The 17,741-nt window shown below is 41.7% G+C and overlaps 3 protein-coding genes across 3 annotated transcripts; 1 reads left to right on the forward strand and 2 right to left on the reverse strand.

Annotated features, from left to right (window-relative positions):
- Positions 1-198: 198 nt before the first annotated feature.
- On the reverse strand, positions 199-2,447 carry LOC103975282 (GDP-mannose 3,5-epimerase 1). Its single transcript, XM_009390203.3, has 7 exons — positions 2,288-2,447; positions 1,533-1,949; positions 1,339-1,432; positions 1,139-1,268; positions 924-1,056; positions 628-835; positions 199-543 (listed from the first exon to the last, which is right to left on the reverse strand). Exons 2-7 carry the CDS (start codon positions 1,946-1,948, stop codon positions 388-390), a joined length of 1,137 nt encoding a protein of 378 aa, XP_009388478.2. The 5' UTR covers position 1,949; positions 2,288-2,447; the 3' UTR covers positions 199-387.
- Positions 2,448-11,747: 9,300 nt separating this feature from the next.
- Positions 11,748-17,541, reverse strand: LOC135606024 (PRA1 family protein F2-like). Its single transcript, XM_065096727.1, has 2 exons — positions 16,618-17,541; positions 11,748-14,211 (listed from the first exon to the last, which is right to left on the reverse strand). The coding sequence occupies exon 1, from the start codon at positions 17,403-17,405 to the stop codon at positions 16,782-16,784; it is 624 nt and encodes a 207-aa protein (XP_064952799.1). The 5' UTR covers positions 17,406-17,541; the 3' UTR covers positions 11,748-14,211; positions 16,618-16,781.
- Positions 11,902-13,310, forward strand: LOC135606023 (CBL-interacting protein kinase 4-like). The gene has a single exon (XM_065096726.1). It carries the CDS (start codon positions 11,902-11,904, stop codon positions 13,204-13,206), a length of 1,305 nt encoding a protein of 434 aa, XP_064952798.1. The 3' UTR covers positions 13,207-13,310.
- Positions 17,542-17,741: the final 200 nt, after the last annotated feature.

Here is a 17,741-nt window from a genome sequence, read left to right on the forward strand (position 1 = left end):
TATGTGAAGAAAATTTTATTTTATTTATTTATTCACAAAAAAAGGGTTTTTTGCCGGATGCATGAACGCTACATCCCGTTGACATAAACAAGCATAGCTATCAACGCTTAACAGCTTAATGGAAAACAATGGTCTTAGCATATGATAGATCTCATACATCCGATGATTATAATTATTATGTCTTAGCTAAGAAAAATATTCGATATAAATCATGTCAAATTATCAAACGTTAACATGAAACAGGTTGACTTTATTCTCATGCATAACATTCAAATGTATCTCTCTTTCCTCAACAGAAATTGAATGCTCAGAAAGAAATCTATTTTGTATGACATGGAACATGCAATGACTAATAAAACAACAGATCAATGCCCAGCTCTGCCCGCTTCACTCCTTTCCATCTGCTGCACGAAGAGATCCCAGCTGAACCGGTGCTTGAGTTCCCACCACTTTGGATGATCCATAAACAGATATATCTTGGCCCTGAGACTTCTCCTTCTCGATCTGTTCCTTGATCCAAAAGTATGTGATCCTCAGCCCGTCCTGTGCGAGTGGAAGAAGGAAAAGAGCATGAATCCTTTTGTCATAATTGTGTGGAAGAACAGATCAAATCACTCTTGTGGATACCTTAAGTTTCATTGTCGGAGCCCATCCGAGCTTCTCCTTGATCAAAGTGTTGTCGGAGTTCCGCCCGCGCACACCTTCCGGGCCAGGAATGTGGTGGATGGGAAGCTTCTTCTCCTCGAAGCTCAGCACTATCTCAGCCATCTCATTCATGCTCACCATTTCATCACTTCCGATGTTCACTGGCTCTCGGAAGTCCGACTTGGTCAGTCTAAAGCACCGAGTAACAGACATCACTCAGGAAGAACAGCCAAGCATGTTTGTTACGAGTGACTGACAGTATAGCTGTGTAGATCTACCTCAGAACACCTTCCACGCATTCATCGATGAAGGTGAAGGATCGGGTTTGCAGTCCATCACCCCACATCTCAAATCTATCTGCAGAGGTGAGAGTCTTCCTGCAGAATGCTGCAGGTGCCTTCTCCCTTCCACCTACAACTCAGAGAAGTACAAGGTGTCACCACAAACACTCGTCTTCGATGAGTAGAGACCACAGCCAGTGTATTACTACTACCTTTCCATGTCCCAAAGGGGCCATAGATGTTATGGAACCTTCCGATGCGGCACTCGATGCCGAAATCTTTGTTGTAGTGCTTGCACAACTCTTCGGTTGCCAGCTTCTCCAAGCCATAAGCATCTTGAGGCTGCAGGCAATGAAAGAGTTCAGATTCCAAGGTCGTAAGATCCAAGGTGTTTGATGTTTTGACAACTAACCTCAGCAGGCCATGCATCGGACTCCTTCAAGCTAACATTTGTCTCCAGTTGTTTGAATTCGGGGTAGATGCAGGCACTGGAAGCATAAAAGAACCTGCAAGGCATCATTCGCAGATCCATGTTAGAGAAGGCGGATGACACAAGACAAACTCGCGTGGGATGAAAGATGAGATGCAGAAGATTAACCACAAAACCTTTTGACGCCATTGATTCTTGCAGCTTCAAGCATGTTGAAGCTGATCATGGTGTTGTTGTACATGATCACGGAGTGGTTGGACTGGATGAAACCCATGCCTCCCATATCGGCAGCAAGATTGAAGACGTGATCTGCACCACTGGTGACCTTGAGGCAGTTGTCCATGACCCTGAGGTCGACGAGATGGAACTCGTGGCAGAACATGTCCTCGCTCATGTGCTCGTTCTTCTTCCAGTCGGAGGCGACGATGTAGTGGCCCTCGCTCTTGAGACGCCGGGCGATGTGGGAGGCGATGAAGCCTCCGGCGCCGGTGATGCAGATCCGGAGCGTCCCGGAAGGCCAGTAGGGCTCCCTCTCCAAGTCCTCGTACGTATGTGCTCCATAACCGGTTCCGTCATGCCCGGTGCTACCCATTCTGCAACAATTGGAAGCGTTAGCAGTAATCCGAGATGTTTCTTCCCAGGAATCTTCATGTAACATTTACTGGAACATTTATAACCCGAACTCAATCAAAGCAGAGTGTATTGCTTCAAAAAGATTTCCCCGTAAGGAGAGAAAGAAAACCAAGAACCAAAACGCAGCTGCATGAGAAGCTTCCTAAATCAACGCATGATTCATTTCTACAGCAAAAGAACGATTGCAGGAGTAAAGGAAAATTATGTAAAGCAGATTAACAAGGGAAAAAATTCAGATGATCCTGTAATTTGCACGTAACACAGAGAGATCAGATGAACACGAAGATAAAAGATGGACCTCGAAGAGGAAGAGGAAGAGGAAGTTCTTGACGGAGCAGCAGCAGTGGAAAGGTTGGGAGGAGATCTACGAAGCCTTTGGGATCATCCTTTATAACGTCAAAAAAAAAAAAAGGAAGATCGAAAATTAAGTAAAATATGTGGATGACGTCATACATTCTGGCTGGCACAGCCGACGAGGTTGAATATTTTCCTTCTGTCATATCCTTATTATATTATTACGAATTCGTTTAATAATTGGACGGATTTAATGCTTATAACAATGATACTCTCTTTTCCTACGCTAAATAGGAGTATTCTACTCCTAAAGCTACTTATATACGGCTCAGCCTCTGCCATCCGAGCGAGTAATAATAGCGCGTGTGCAATCGGCGTCGACCTGGTAGAAATTTCCTTCAGTCAACACCGCACGACGCATCTTCCCGTTGCGACATACCTAAAGTTCGACTGGGAAAGAAGAACGGGGACCACGTGGGACCCACCATAAAAAAAAAAGTTGGCGGACTCGAGGAAATTTTTTAGTTGATTGGGCACGATTTAATGCTGCGTACGACCGACACGCTACGTTCTTACGCGCGAGGGCGGCGTATTGTTTCTCCCGCCGCCCACTTGAACGGACAAGCGAGTGCCATCTGGACGAGTAATATTTGCGCGTGAACGATCGAGGTGCGACGGCTGGGGGTTTCCCTTAAATGAACCCCGGGACCCGCTTAATCTACCCTTCTCGCAACCCACCCTTTGCAGCGCAGATAGAACAGGTAGATAATCGGGTATCCGACAACATGGTAAGAGAAGCATTTTATTATTTAACAATTTCTTGCAATTAGAGACACACTTACCACGTGAAAGAACTGTCGCTTTGGTGAGCTGTACAGAAGAGTTGGTAAGAATTATTAGGGTTTAATAATACGAAAAAACAAAATTCATGGAAACTTATTGTGATTCTGATAGCCACACTGTTGAGAGTCACAAACTCATCGACTCCTTGGATTCTCCGTCGCATCATGGTTTAGTAGACACAGAAATGTTCTTACTAATTTACACTTGTGTGATCTTGATTAGTGTTTTGACAAAGCTAAGATGTAGAAGAAATTAGATGGTCATATTGGATCTTGTGAGAAGCATCTTTAATAGGAAGAAAATTATGATGATTTAGTATTCTACTTCTCGAGATCCAATCGAAGCAAAAGTTATAGAGTGAGAGACATGCACTTTCAACTCTCACTTTCCGAAGATTTGACTTGCATTCCCGAGATCCAATGAGAATAAGTCAAACGATGTGGAAAGACTGTAGAACTTGCACTTGAATCCTAAGATTTCAAGTCAGTCATTTGTCTAAGAAAAGTATTATGTCGATCTTTCACCACAAGTATGACAACATTGATTATGTCGATCTAAATAGACACAACTTACATAACATCACAATCGAATGATATAAATATTTCATGTGGAGTCCATAGACACCAAACATTGTCCTTTTAAATTACACAGCATCATGTTGTATCACATGATTTATATTCTGGAAATTTACCTGGGTGTCAGAATCATACGAGGCAGGCAGGCCTCATGATTGATCTGAGTGATGCTACAAATAATTGTACAAAGAGATCATTAAACTTTGTTAGTTGTTAAAGATAGATATATTATAAAAAGGAAATAATTCATTTGTCATTAAAACTTTGGTATAATATATGCATCCCTCCAAACACTAATATTGCTCTTCAAATAATATTAATTCAAAATAATTAGTTTAATCACATCTAGCTATTGTTTAAATGTGATCATTCAATTAAATATTATATTATCAAAACTAATCTAAATATTGACTTAAAGGTTGTTATTATTTAATTTTTGCATATTTTGCAAGGCGATAAAAGTATTTTGTTCATCGTTCACAACTAATTTATTTTTTTATATAGATATTTATTGAGCTATATGAGATCATAATTAGATTGATCCTTTGCAAACTAAATTATTTCTCGACTTAAATAATTCTAACTTTTATAACTCCATCTCTCAAGCTGTCAATCATATGCACTTATTCTCAAAGTTGTTCACGAGTCACTTTCTTTTTAATTAATCATGTGATAGTAAAAGACGATAAATAATTTATTATTATTTATTATTATTATTATTATTATTGAGACATGTGAGTAGATTTTGCTGTGGACTTTGGCACAATGTACTAGAAAAAATGATTCCACGAGTGTACCCAAACAGCAGTGTTGACCTTTTCCTTTTGTTTATGCATTGCTACTCCTAAAATTCAAATTTACTTTGAGCAATCACTCAAACTTATAGTTAAATGTATCGATCTCCTTATTTAATATTGAGCTCAGTCAAAGTTGCACATGGAGGAGGCATGCACTGTAAGATTAGTGTGCATCATCACCGTCAAGTTTTGGTCACTGTGAATTGACTTACGAGGTTGAGTTGTCTAATCTTATATAGCTTAATTTGATTATTGCTAGGCTTATAAGTAGATCAAATAGCATGTCTCCCAATTGCCCAATCATTATTGTTGTTGATAAACTATTGTGACAATAAATCAATTTAATAGAAACATATGTAAATATAAGTTATAGATAATTATAATAGATATGTTACATCATATGTAAAAATTAATAGTATTATACTCATTTGGTGAGATGTATGTCTCACCAAATGAGTATAATATATATATATATATATATATATATATAGGCTGGGCTTGAACCCGGCTCGTGCCAATGTGCGGCTGGCATCCGAGCTGGGCCGAAATGAACCCGCCGTGGTTCACTGAGCCCGCAATCGGTCGGGCTCGACCGCGCAGGGCCTTGTCATGAACCCGTCTACCCGAACCGTCGGACACAAATAGAATCTCAATGCTTCTCATAATTTCTCAGATCATCAACATTTATTGAAATAAAAAAAAGCAACAAGAAAAAGTAAAAGAAACCCTTCCACCCCACTGGCAGAAATATGAGGAATATGAACAAAGCTTAAGACACTAAAGTATAAAGGTGCTGTAAGCATAAAATCTATAATAAATATGAAAATAATCTTTTATATCATGATTGAAATCAAATAACATTAGATCTGATTTTACGATACATACCTTTTGATGTGATCTAAAAAAGAAATTTTAGTATGATCTACAAAAATACCGTTTTTACATCCAAGATTGCTGTCAATCTGTAAAGAGAACTAGATCTTTCTCTTTTCTTCCTATCTTTTCACAAGACCACTTAGGTCGAGAGAGATACGTAACATTGATCTTTTAGTCCCTAAGGAACCTATCTATTTATAGACGAGAGTAGAGGGTCTAATATAAATTATCATGAGAGTTCCTCGTATCAAGCGCATCCCCTAAGAAATCATACTTTAAATGAATTTTTTTTATTGATCAATATCTATTATTAAAATATAATTAATTTAATTATATATCTTATTTGATTATAAATGGTCACAAAATCTAACCGTTGCAAGAGCTATTAATAATTACTCGAGTTCATTAGCTTTTTGTTGAGTACACTCTTAGGTTGGATATCATGCAATTGATAGCTGATGACTGCATGCCGGTGGGGTTGAGAAGTACAATTGTTAGCTTTTGGTGAGCAGTAGTGGTAAGAGTCTTCGTTGGTTGAGATGTTTGTGCTTCATGCATTATCAGAGGTTTATTTTCAGCCTGTTACGTGCAGCCTAATAAATGCAGAACTGTTGTCTTCATCGTCGATCATAGATCAACTTCCCAAGAAGATTCTTCAGTCATTAATCAATTTAAAGTCCTATAAATCAATTTAATTGTCCCTATCATGACACTGCAAGAAAATGTGTGCAGGACTGGTGCCTGTGGATCGCGTTGCATGGGAGACAGCAAGTCAAACGATGCATGCAGGTGGGGTTTCCCTGTGTGATCACTGAGTCTCCGCAACGAAGCAAGAAGAACATCGCCCCTCTTTATCGAGACTTGATTGCAGAATTGGGATTGCTTTCATATATACGTTCAAAGAGATCTTTATTGGTCACACAATAATTGTCTGCCGCTTTATTCCAAATTCTCCATCAACCCATGGAACACTTGTTTGCTTACCAGCACTGTCTCTAATCTTAGATGATAGAGAAACCTCCTCCTCTCATCGAGAATTTGATGCTCCAACTATGACAATGGGCTTATTATTATCTCGTAATACATTAGCTTAAGTTAAAAAAAGAAGAAGGAAGAAAGCATTGGACTACTGCGAGAGACAGAGTTATTCTTCACTTCAAATAATTAAGAGGTTTACGAGTTCAATCTCCTATAAACAGATGGTTTTCTAGCTTTTTCTCTTTAATTCATCATACTTACGCAGGATGTGAGACGTAAGAAGCATGAGATCCAAGAGGAAGCTATACAAAATCCATGGAACTGATGAATTCTCACAACAGTAATAGCAGCAATGATGAAAAGTTAGGGTTGGAAATTCCAACTTTCCAAAAATTCACATTTTATTTTTGATAGTGAACATATTTCTCTAGTTTTCAATTTTCAGAGAGTTACTATAGGAAACATATTCCTCACTTGTTATATAGACATGTCCATGTTGCTATTAGAAGAATCTTGGCTGAAATCTTTTGTATGATGTGATAGATGTTTTGATCCTTGGGTGGAGGAAGGGCCAAAGTTCTCAATCTGGAGTCATACGCAACAGTAGAAATATCTACCGGTCCAATCATGTCTGTCTCGATCATGACGAGGGCCACATACCGAATGAAAGGAAGCTGCACCGGCCAGCGTTGGCCCCAATTTTTTGGTAGTGTGAGATTGCATGCAGATAAAACAAGATAGTATAGTTAAAAACAATTATTATTGTGCTGCAAGAAATTGTATTGCATGCAGACAAAACAATTATTGTGCTGCAAGAAATGAGATAGATTCAAGCTGAAGGGACAAACACAGGAAAATGGCTCAGTCACTGTCGAGGATTGCTCTTGCAATATGATGGATTTTAGTTTGATTGGACTTGGATTATTTCAAGAGACATTCTTGGATATGTCTCATTTGAAAGCTGTCCTTCCACTGTTGGCAGTGGCTAGGTGAGAGGGAGGAGGAGAGAGAACAGTCAGAGGAGGGGAAGAAGAAAAGATATGCTCGGGTTGCCTTGGATCAGAGATTTGGAGGAGGAGAAGAGAGAGGATTAAAAGGGAGAGGGCGAGGAGATGGAAGGAAGGTTGGGGTCTGAGAGGAAGAGGAAATAATGGATTATAGGATTGGGAGTGGGAGAGAGATTTACTCATGATTATGATGATTGTTAAGCTATGCTTCAGAACTTGTCATTTCAGTTTGATGAGCTTATTGATGCCTCCAAATAAGTATAGACACATCATCTCCGTTTTAGCAGCTTGCAGATATATGAATATGAAAGGAGAATCCAATACTCGATTGTCTTTTATATATCCAAATCATGAAACGCATATATGCTATCATATAAATAAGAATTAATAGAGAATCCTGTCCTTGAAGTAGTAGTACACAGCTTAGAACAGCTTGGACAATGCAACTACATATGGAGTCATGCATTACAATTACAAGCATGCGTTATATGGTAATCACAACTTATCATGTCATTGTCTTTCTTAGAGGAATGAAATCACCATGTCCTTTTCATTGTCTTCCACCCAAGTGATCTGATCATTTGTAGAAGATGGGCCAGTCTTGGATAGATATTTTACTTCCACCAGTTTCAGTTTCAGTTTCAGTTTCAGGTAGACTTCTTATTTCCTATTGCAGGCCAAATATAATGCTCTGTCTTTTTGTTTTCCTGGATATGTGATCGAGGATCATGATAAAGATAAATATAGAATGACAATCTTATATTGTCATTACGTTTTTGTCTTTATCATGATCGTTTATCAATCTGAAAGGGACAAATATACACTTTGAAAATATATCCTGCACTTATTTTTGGTAGCATTCAGTACTTCTGTTCACAAAATTCTGATATTTCTGATGAAGCCTTACAAAGCTAAGCTTGAAGATAGTTTTTGCCCCCAAAGAGCATCCATCCTCTTGTCCTAAGAGTTCTATAGGGGAATCATATTTAAATTTGATAAGATTATAATGGAAGTGAAATCCTTCATGTAATTCTTCGATTTAGTTGAGTCTACTATTATTAACCTGAGCTTAAGCATCAATTATTTAGATTGTCACACCTCACAAGAAGAATTTATTTGAGTTTCTGTTTAAAAGAGTTATAGTAGCTAAAAAGCAGCTATGTCAAATTCTTGGTAGTTGATCATCATCATCACCATCACCTCCACCAAGATTTGGACTACCACAAAAGGCCAAGAATCTAGTGGTGGTTGGCAAGATGACTTTCATACTTAGTTGAGTCTTCCAGATTTGCACAGTATTCAATCATAATGCTTCACTGTCCAGTACAGTAAACTATGATTACAAGCAACCTCAATCTCAGATGTGGAGAATATAGTAATGAATCATTGAAAATAATACTACTAATTATGATTTGTTTAGATCTATGAAAGTTGACCAGATTATAGATTTGGAAGGAAATCTAATCCTCTCCTGCTAGTGGCTCTATTAAGATCTAAATTCACTGTTTCATATCTTTCATGTGGTCCACCAATATGCATCACTAGTAACTCTTCCTTAGCAAGTGGACAACCACAGCAATTGTAGGAGGGGTCTACCTGTGTGACCTCAACCTCCACCGTTTGCATAAACTACATATATGAATGGGTCCGTAAGCATTATTGTACATACATTTAGATGTTATGAATCCACCACTTTGTCTTCTTGCAGAAATAAGATGGAACCTTCTCTTCAGCTTTGGCCAGAGTTCACAGGGGCTCTTTGAAGCTGATTCATGCACTTGCTTCTATGACATATGAATTCAGAAACAATTTCCATTTATCTTCAGCTTATAAGCATTTGTCAGTTGTGGGAAGAGTATCTTTTCACTGGGTGGAACTCCACCTGGTGTTCTTCCTACCTATCAATCTATGCAACATGCAAATATCTTAATTGGAAGTGCACATATACAACAATCTCTGATGAGAAAACAGCTGGAGTTCACTGGTTCATTTGCTGAAACTGGTCTACCATGTTTCATAACATAAGATGCATCATATGATTCTCCATAGCTTGTCAAAATTGGAAAAAGGCACCAGTGCATGGTTGGTGATTGGTGGAACCACCATCATTACAAGTCCTATTTGTTGGAGAGTGAGTGTAGTTTTGTGCTGCTATAAACATCTTTGCATCATAAAACATTTCTATGCAGCACCATATGATACAAAGAATCTCTTGGCATTTTGTTGAGCATTGGCCATTCAAAAGGACAAAGAACAGAGAAGACACAAATGAGACATCCTACTAACTCAACTGAATAAACTGTCTTAATGTATTAGATACCATCTTCAACTACTCAATGTTGACTCCAAAAAATACAACTCCTACATATGGGGGGAGAGAGAGAGAGAGTTGCTGGAGGAAAAAATCAAGTTGATTGTGTCATAGACAGAATACAATTAACTCAGTGTGAGAGTTGAAGTGTTTTAGGTAACAATCATATGCTTAGTATTCTCATGCAAATTCTGATATCTTGTAGCTAAGTGGAAGTATGACCATAGCAACCAAAGCCACAAAGAGCAGCTTCTTTCCACACCCACTTTGTTGTCATATAGGCAGTCAGCTGCTTCCATATTTAACAAAAAAATAGATGAATAATGTCATATATTTGTGGAGATTACAGATGGGATAATGTTGAAAACATGATTTGTCTACATTTAAACATATTTGACAATGTGAGCCTAAGAGATATTTCCATACCACAAAAAGGCAAGAACATGGTCAATGTTCAGACTAATGAGATCTTTATGCTTTTAATGCTAGTCAAATCATGTTTTCTCTATCATGTATTCATTTAGTGATTAAATAGGTTTTTCTCTCACACAATTAGTTCATGAACCATGGAATTGCAACTTTGCATGAGTATGTAGAACATGTGACCAGTAGCTACACAAGCATCTACTAAGAGACACAAAGAAACCACACAGCAACTCACTATCACCAGTACATGTCCCAGAGGACCAACATGCCATCATGTTCCCTAGACTAAGTTGGGACCTTGTCCTTTCCTCACTATCAGTCAATTCAATTTAAGTTGGCCATTATTAATATCAATCAGACAGAGTGAGAGATTCTTCAAGGCATGTGTGTGGATGGCTGATACACTGATATGCCACTCCCACCACACCTTACAAGGAGTTGGACAGTCAATTCCATCCTTTTATGATGTAAGATGATGGAATTGGTCCAATTCTCCTTCTTGTGATCATTACCCACTTAACAAGAATCAACCACACCCCAATGGAAAGGACATGCTAACAAATCAAAACCATGTAGCTTCCTCATAAGTGTCATAATCTTGGGAGTCAGCTGGAGAGCATCCATCAAGCAAAGTGCATCTCCTGCAGAAACATTATATATGATTGTTTGAATCTATAATGCAAATACAGATGAATCTTTCAAAGATTATAACTCATTCAGATCAAAATTGATCAAACCTGACTCCATAATAATCTTTACAAGAAAGCATAAGTACATGAAATAATTGATGTCTTTTGCTACTGATATCTGTCAGGACTCAAAAGCTCAAAAAATTATTTATGTGGTTGTTGTCAATGCAAAATCTAAAAGAAATAAATATAAATAGTCTTATCTTTATATAAGAACTTATTTTTTAGACTTAAACTTTGATCTTCCAAATCTAATTTTAATATCTCTCTCTCTCTCTCTTTTTTTTTTTTTTTTGTATAAGGTAAGTGACGAAGGTGATCGAATTCAAGATTTTACGAGTTAAGTTAGCTAACGAATTAGGTTTCCTCGTCAGTGATGTGCCGTCAAGCTGTGCTTACCATTAATAAGCTCTAAAAAACCCATGGGAAGGTGGAAGACTCCATAACCTGCAAGATTGCATCATCTCCAAGAATCTTCCCTCTCGTTTCATGCCCAGGTTTTGTTGCAGGTTTGTGTCAAATACCTACAGGGAGAGCGTCACGGATTCAATAATCACTTGCCCGGAAGCTTCGCATGAGACAGTTTTCTCATGCCATCTTTGTTCTCGTCTTCCTCCTTCCTACTCTACCGTAGCTTTCCTTCTTCTCCTCGTCTCCGTTCCTTTTCTTCTCATACTTCCTCTACTCCCTCTTCCATATCGGGTGAAGACTTCCATATTATTACGTAATATCAACCTAAAATTCCATACTTTTTATGTCAATCCTTTTATATTTTCCATCAAAGCTGGTCAAGAAACGTCTAATATGATTAATTAGCGCAGAGAGAGAGAGAGAGATGTTGGAATTATGTATATGATATCGCGTAAACCATCTTTCTTTTTCCGCGCGTGTGATTCGAGGCCATATCAGATCGTCGGGGCGGCTGAGATGAATCTAAAATATACTACAAAGCTAAACGGCAATGGAGGAAAAGGGTGCGACGGTGCCTTGGTTGGTACATATATACAACCTGTACTTAATTCTTCCCACCCCCCAACGGGGGCAGACAGGAGAGGAAACAGAGCGCGAGACTGCCGCTCTCTGAGCTGTGGTGTCTCTTGTTCTCTTTCTCCTTCCATGGACCACCACCGCCCAGCACCCAATCCCAATCCCAACTCCGCCAAGCGCCACTCCGAGGTCCTCCTCGGAAGGTACGAGCTGGGCCGCCTCCTCGGCCGCGGCACCTTCGCTAAGGTCTACCTGGCGCGCTCCCTCTCAGACGGTGGCGCCGTGGCCGTCAAGGTCCTCGACAAGCCCGAGCTGGTCGACTCCGGGTTGTCCCGCAGCTTCCTCACCGAGGTGGCCGCCATGCGCCGCCTCTCCCACCCCAACATCCTCAAGCTCTACGAGGTCATGGCCACCCGGTCCAAGATCTACCTCATCGTGGAGCACGCCCCCGGCGGTGACCTGCTCGCCCGCGTCGCCCGCCGAGGCCGCCTCCCCGAGTCCGTCGCCCGCCGCTACTTCCAGCAGCTCGTCTCCGCCCTGCACTACTGCCACGCCCGCGGCGTCGCCCACCGCGACGTCAAGCCCCAGAACCTCCTCCTCGACCGCGACGGCAACCTCAAGGTGTCCGACTTCGGCCTGGCCGCGCTGCCCGAGCAGCTCCGCGACGGTCGCCTCCACACCGCCTGTGGCACCCCGGCGTACACCGCCCCTGAGGTTATCCGCCGGAAGGGCTACGACGGCGCCAAGGCCGACGCCTGGTCCTGCGGCGTCATCCTCTTCGTCCTCCTCGCTGGCTCCCTGCCCTTCGACGACGCCAACCTCGTCCTCATGTACCGGAAGATCCACAAGCGCGAGTATGAGCTGCCGCCGTGGGTCTCCCCGTCGGCGCGTCGGCTGCTGCTCCGGCTGCTGGACCCCAACCCCGAGACCAGGATCACCATCGGCGCATTGATGGAGCACCCGTGGCTGAAGCGGTCCTTGAGCCTGGACTCGCAGCTCAGTAGCATGGCGCACCTTCCTCCGACCACAAGAAACGATCTCACTCCCATCCTGAACGCGTTCGAGCTCATATCCCTGTCGTCGGGTTTGAACCTCTCGGGGCTGTTCGACGACGGCGATAAGAAGAAGAAGAAGAAGGAGAAGAGGTTCACTTCGACGCAGTCCGTCGAGAAGATCATGGAGAGGATCGACGCGACCGGAGAGAAACTGGGCTACATGGTGGAGACAAGAAAGGGATCAGCAGTGGCGAGGTGGGGGTCGATCTTGTCGGTCGAGGTATTGGAGGTGGCCTCGCCGCTTCTGCTAGTGGAGCTAAAACTCGAAGACAGCGGCGATAGTGGCAGCAGCGAAGGTGAAGACTTTTGCTGGGAGGAGTTGAAGGCAGAGCTGGGAGACATAGTGTTTGCATGGTATGACGGTGGGGGGGATTCATGAGCCTCCTCAGCTTGTCTGTAATAATAATCTTCTTCTTCGTAAGTTCCAGGATCCATGGAGGAGGAGACCCTTGAAACAGTGGTCTCTGTTCTCTGTTTCCTTTCTTCACGGTGTCATCTGCTGGTGTGTTGCTCGCTGTGTGTGTGGTTTGGGTATCTCTTCCGTCATCGGATTCTGGTCTGATGTTGAGGGGATGGAGGATGCAGATCAGGTTAAGCACTCGTCCAAGCTTAGCATTCAGAAAAGCCTTAACGCAAATAGGCAGACCGAAGGGAAGTGGTTGGGCACCCTCACTACATTTCTTGTGCTTGATGTTGTGAGATTGTACAGATGCTGCTGTAACTCTGTTCTTGTTAGATTCTGAGCACTTGCCCCATTCCAGATATGTCCGTCCCGGTTCAAGGGAAGACTGCAGAGCGAGTGTACGGGAGACTTGTTGGAATTGGCTTCCCGATGACTAAGGATGGCAATTTGTTCTACCTTGTGGAGATCTAAAATCTACCACGAAGCTCTCAACTCATGTAACATCTTCTTGGTCTATTTCCAGGAAAGGGATTCAAATCTTTCGGAGACGATGGGGACTGGAAACTGCTCAAGGTGGATGTACCGCAGCCATTATTGAGCATGTAGGCGAAAGTGACCATGCACGCACTGGACCAGCCACAAACTCCTCTTCCATGTAAAGCTCTCAGGACTTCACAGTCAACACAAACGTATCAGACACATGCTTGGGTGGACTGCTCGCATGAACCTGTGGTCCTCAACAAAGGCAGTGACGAGTCATGGACAGAAGAATGCGTCGATTTCAGGTAACGCTCACCGGCAAGCGAAGCGTTGAACCGATGCAGGCCGCTGAATTTTGTGGTGCCTGCCGGCTTCTGCTTGCGATCGAGAGACGTCCGGGGATCCCCTGAGTGGTATCCGATGCTGCCTACTCTTCTCCTCTCCATTCTTGGGGTGGAGTCGGAGAAGGGGTATTCTTATTTTGCAGATGCGTATTAGGACCTGTAATTATTTTTGAATTATCAAGGAAAATAAATTACTTCAAGAAACGTATGACAAAAGAATTGAAGGAAATACAATCTTCCCAGAGTTTATCATTGAAATTTATGTCAAAAAGGTATGCAAGAGGTTTTATGGCTTCAATTCTAGGCTTTGAAATCTCAAAGAAATAAACTTCTTAGGATGCCACCACTGTTCTTGAATCTGCAAAAAGGGCTGAAATAAAATTCACTACAGGTAGGACAAAGAAACAGTGTTGTAAAACTTAAGTAGAGATATATAGATTTCAAAAAGGAAAATATAAAATAAGGGCGAGCAACTTCAACACAAAAATGTGAAAACCATGTCTTCTCAAAGACTTGCACATATTGTTTTACTGCTCCATGCAGATAGCCTCCTTTTAGATCAAGCTGCTAGTGGCAGTGAGCAACATGGATCATCAAAACTCTATAAAATTTATTGTGTGATAAGATTTAAAGGCAATAATTGAACTAGTTCTGTTTTACATATCAATCAAATCTAGTATTGTTGATGCCCAAGGCTTTTCTGTTAACATGCAGAACAAGCACAGGTACCTCTATGAAGATTGGCAATTTGCTTTCGGAGTATCGAGGGTATTGATGATAAACATCATCATGATAAAATTACAGAAATTCTTTTCAAAATATGGATGTGCTACGTACATCCATAAGAAACTAATCCATGCGATGCAAGTAATTTCATGCCATATGCACAAACGAAAATAATATCAAACAGGCATCAGAAACCAGACCTTGATGAAAGTCTAGAAATTTAGGTTAATACTTTTGTAGCTATTACTATTTGAGTAATGTAAAAGAGTTAAAAGTAGAGCTGCTCTGGATAAGAAAGTATTTGAATAAACATTGTCAAACATAACAACCAAGGAATCTCTTTGTGATCTTGAGCTAGGCTTAAATCATATCATCTGTATCTGTCTGCTTTGTGCTTTGTTTCATTTTGTACATTTTGTATCATCCATACGGTTATAATTATCTCAAAGCAATATTCTGTAGAGCTCTTGCTATATCATTCTTTAAAAAAGGAAATAGAGATCAACAAAAGCATGGAAAGCATGAAATGTAATTTGGAAACAGGACAGAAGGTTGTCACCACTCAGGGCGTCACGCTTTCGACGCTTCGCCGATGCCCCCTCGGGGGGTGGAGGCGAATGCGGAGGATTGCCCCCCGTGCCCAAATGTGCGGTTGGCCGAAGAGCAGGCCATCGGTGGTTGTCGAACACGACGCGTGGTGGATGCCTTGGGTTGCTAGAGTGATTAAGCCAAAGGCCAATTCATGCATTTTATCTTACCGTCACGAAGTCGATTCACAAAGACCATTTTCATCTGAAAAATGTTTTCCACCCAGTCTTCTGCTCATCATAATTTTATGCTCTCACTTGCAGAATAAAACCTTATCTATTTTCCTCCCAAATGAAACTCAAAACAATCATTTATAATCCACAGTGAGTTTCTTGCAGACATAATTTTCCACCCAGAAGAAACAGATTTAATAATCAGATGATGAGAAGCAAGCACTGTAGTGGTAACAGAGTGCATCATTGTTGAAGATTATGCGGTGTCCACAAGGTCATGACCGTAGAAGGACTAATATGCAAGATTATATGGTGTGCACAAGGTCTTGACTGTAGAAGACTAACATGCCGTGACATATCTTCTGACTCGTTCAAAGATAGTCTTTTCCTATTCGAGCTCTTTTACTATACCCCAATGCTAAGTCTCATGTACCAAATATTAAGACCCGGGCCTAATGAGCCGATTAGATCACTAACTTCGTTTGACCTAAGTCACTAATCAAAATATTTAAGTTAAAATTGATGGTAGTATACTCATCAGGTCCTTATAAATCAATCTTAGTCTTACATGCTTATGATATAGGACTAATACATATAGATTATTGTAAGATTAGACACCACGTAATCGTTAAGCAGTCACGGCTCTGACATATGCATAAATTCCAAAAAGCGCATTGCAATCTCCAAATATCTGAACCTCTTCGATGGATCCTAACAAATTAGCAGCCAGAAACAAAGATCAACCGATTACTGAAAAATGATGAGAACTAAATGAGATGTAGAAGAACAATGGCTCGTTCAGACTATCCATGTCAAACACAGCATTCATAGAAAATCACAAATAAGGTCCATACATAACCACTGAAAAGGAAATGAACAAGAGACATAATACAAAGATTGGCTCACCTTCAAACTCGACCTTTCTTCAATGAAGATTCTTTCCCACGGTACACAAGTTCAATAGTTTATTTTCTCTAGTTAAGCATTTACAAGGATTTCTACTACACTATCAGATCAGACAATATGAATCAAGAACTTGACTTGAAGAAAAAAAAAGTGCTAAGAGATCTCGATACCAGAAAGGTGAAGATGCAGGGCATAGTCAATATGATCCAATTTAGCAATAAGATCATGCATTCTCCGATGAATCCGTCACAACCTTGCATCAATAAATGCTTCCTGGGAATTTCATCTCAGCATAATAGAGGACAAATCCGTCTCCGATGGGGAGTGAGTAGGATCACGCCCGGCCATAAGCCTCCCCCATTGAGGATCCGGCAAACGAAAGCAAGCCTTCATCAGCCGCCTCCTGTTCATCGAGAAATTGGTCATCCGTGATGCGGAATGCCGCGTGAAGCCCGATGAGCACAGCAGCAATGATAAGCGAGACCAGTACATTCAATCCGACATGGGTGAACACCAGAGCAACCACGGTGATCAGGGAGAGAGCAGCCAGCACGAGGCGGTCGTCGAGGGTGCGGCCGACGAGCACGACCGGCTCGTCGCGGAAGAAGTAGAGGAAGAACCAGGCGAGGAAGACGGCGAGGAAGACGATCATCGATATGGGGTGCCAGAGGAGGCTGCAGAAGAGGACGACGAGGGCGGCGAGGGCGTAGTTGACGCGGAAGTAGGCGAGGTTGCGGCGGACGCGGGCCATGGCGTCGCGGTAACCGTAGGGACGGGAGAAGGCGGAGGGGTCAGCCAGCTCGCGCCACGGCCGCCGGGTGGCCACCAGGGCCCTACCGCGCTCCTTGGCGCGGGAGAACATCTCGACGGTGCGGGAGGCGGGTGCTCCGGGGGCCCGCGCGGGCGCTGCGGTGGGAATGGCACCGTACCCCGCCACAGAACGAGAAGCGGAGGACATCGATCGCGGGGGCGTGGTGGATGATCTCGATGGCGGAGTGGGAGGAGGAAACCCTAACGCTAGATCTGAAATGGAGGACCTGTTTGAACAGCGAAACCGTTTGCTGTAATGACTGATGGAATGGGAAAGTTGTGATCTTGCGGATGCCTTTTTATAGTTGCCAAGACATTTAAATATTTACTATTATAACGCATTAATAATAAACTTAGAGATTCTTGACCTCCATGCAACATTAAATAATAATATATATATATATATATCATATAATATAGTATAATATCGCAACAAAGACAGCGGCTTTGACTTTATTTCCCAAAATAACACCCTATTTTTCTT

This window comes from Musa acuminata, chromosome BXJ2-2 (genome assembly GCF_036884655.1).
Source record: "Musa acuminata AAA Group cultivar baxijiao chromosome BXJ2-2, Cavendish_Baxijiao_AAA, whole genome shotgun sequence".
Classification (NCBI taxonomy): domain Eukaryota; kingdom Viridiplantae; phylum Streptophyta; class Magnoliopsida; order Zingiberales; family Musaceae; genus Musa; species Musa acuminata.

Excerpts from the sequence above, each read along its gene's own strand:
- LOC135606023 (XM_065096726.1), top strand. The coding sequence starts at position 11,902 with ATGGACCACCACCGCCCAGCACCCAATCCCAATCCCAACTCCGCCAAG.
- LOC103975282 (XM_009390203.3), bottom strand. The coding sequence starts at position 1,948 with ATGGGTAGCACCGGGCATGACGGAACCGGTTATGGAGCACATACGTAC. Across the intron at positions 1,433-1,532 it reads AGAATCAATGGCGTCAAAAG|GTTCTTTTATGCTTCCAGTG; the intron begins GTTTTGTGGTTA and ends GATGCCTTGCAG. Across the intron at positions 1,269-1,338 it reads CCGATGCATGGCCTGCTGAG|CCTCAAGATGCTTATGGCTT; the intron begins GTTAGTTGTCAA and ends CATTGCCTGCAG.
- LOC135606024 (XM_065096727.1), bottom strand. The coding sequence starts at position 17,405 with ATGTCCTCCGCTTCTCGTTCTGTGGCGGGGTACGGTGCCATTCCCACC.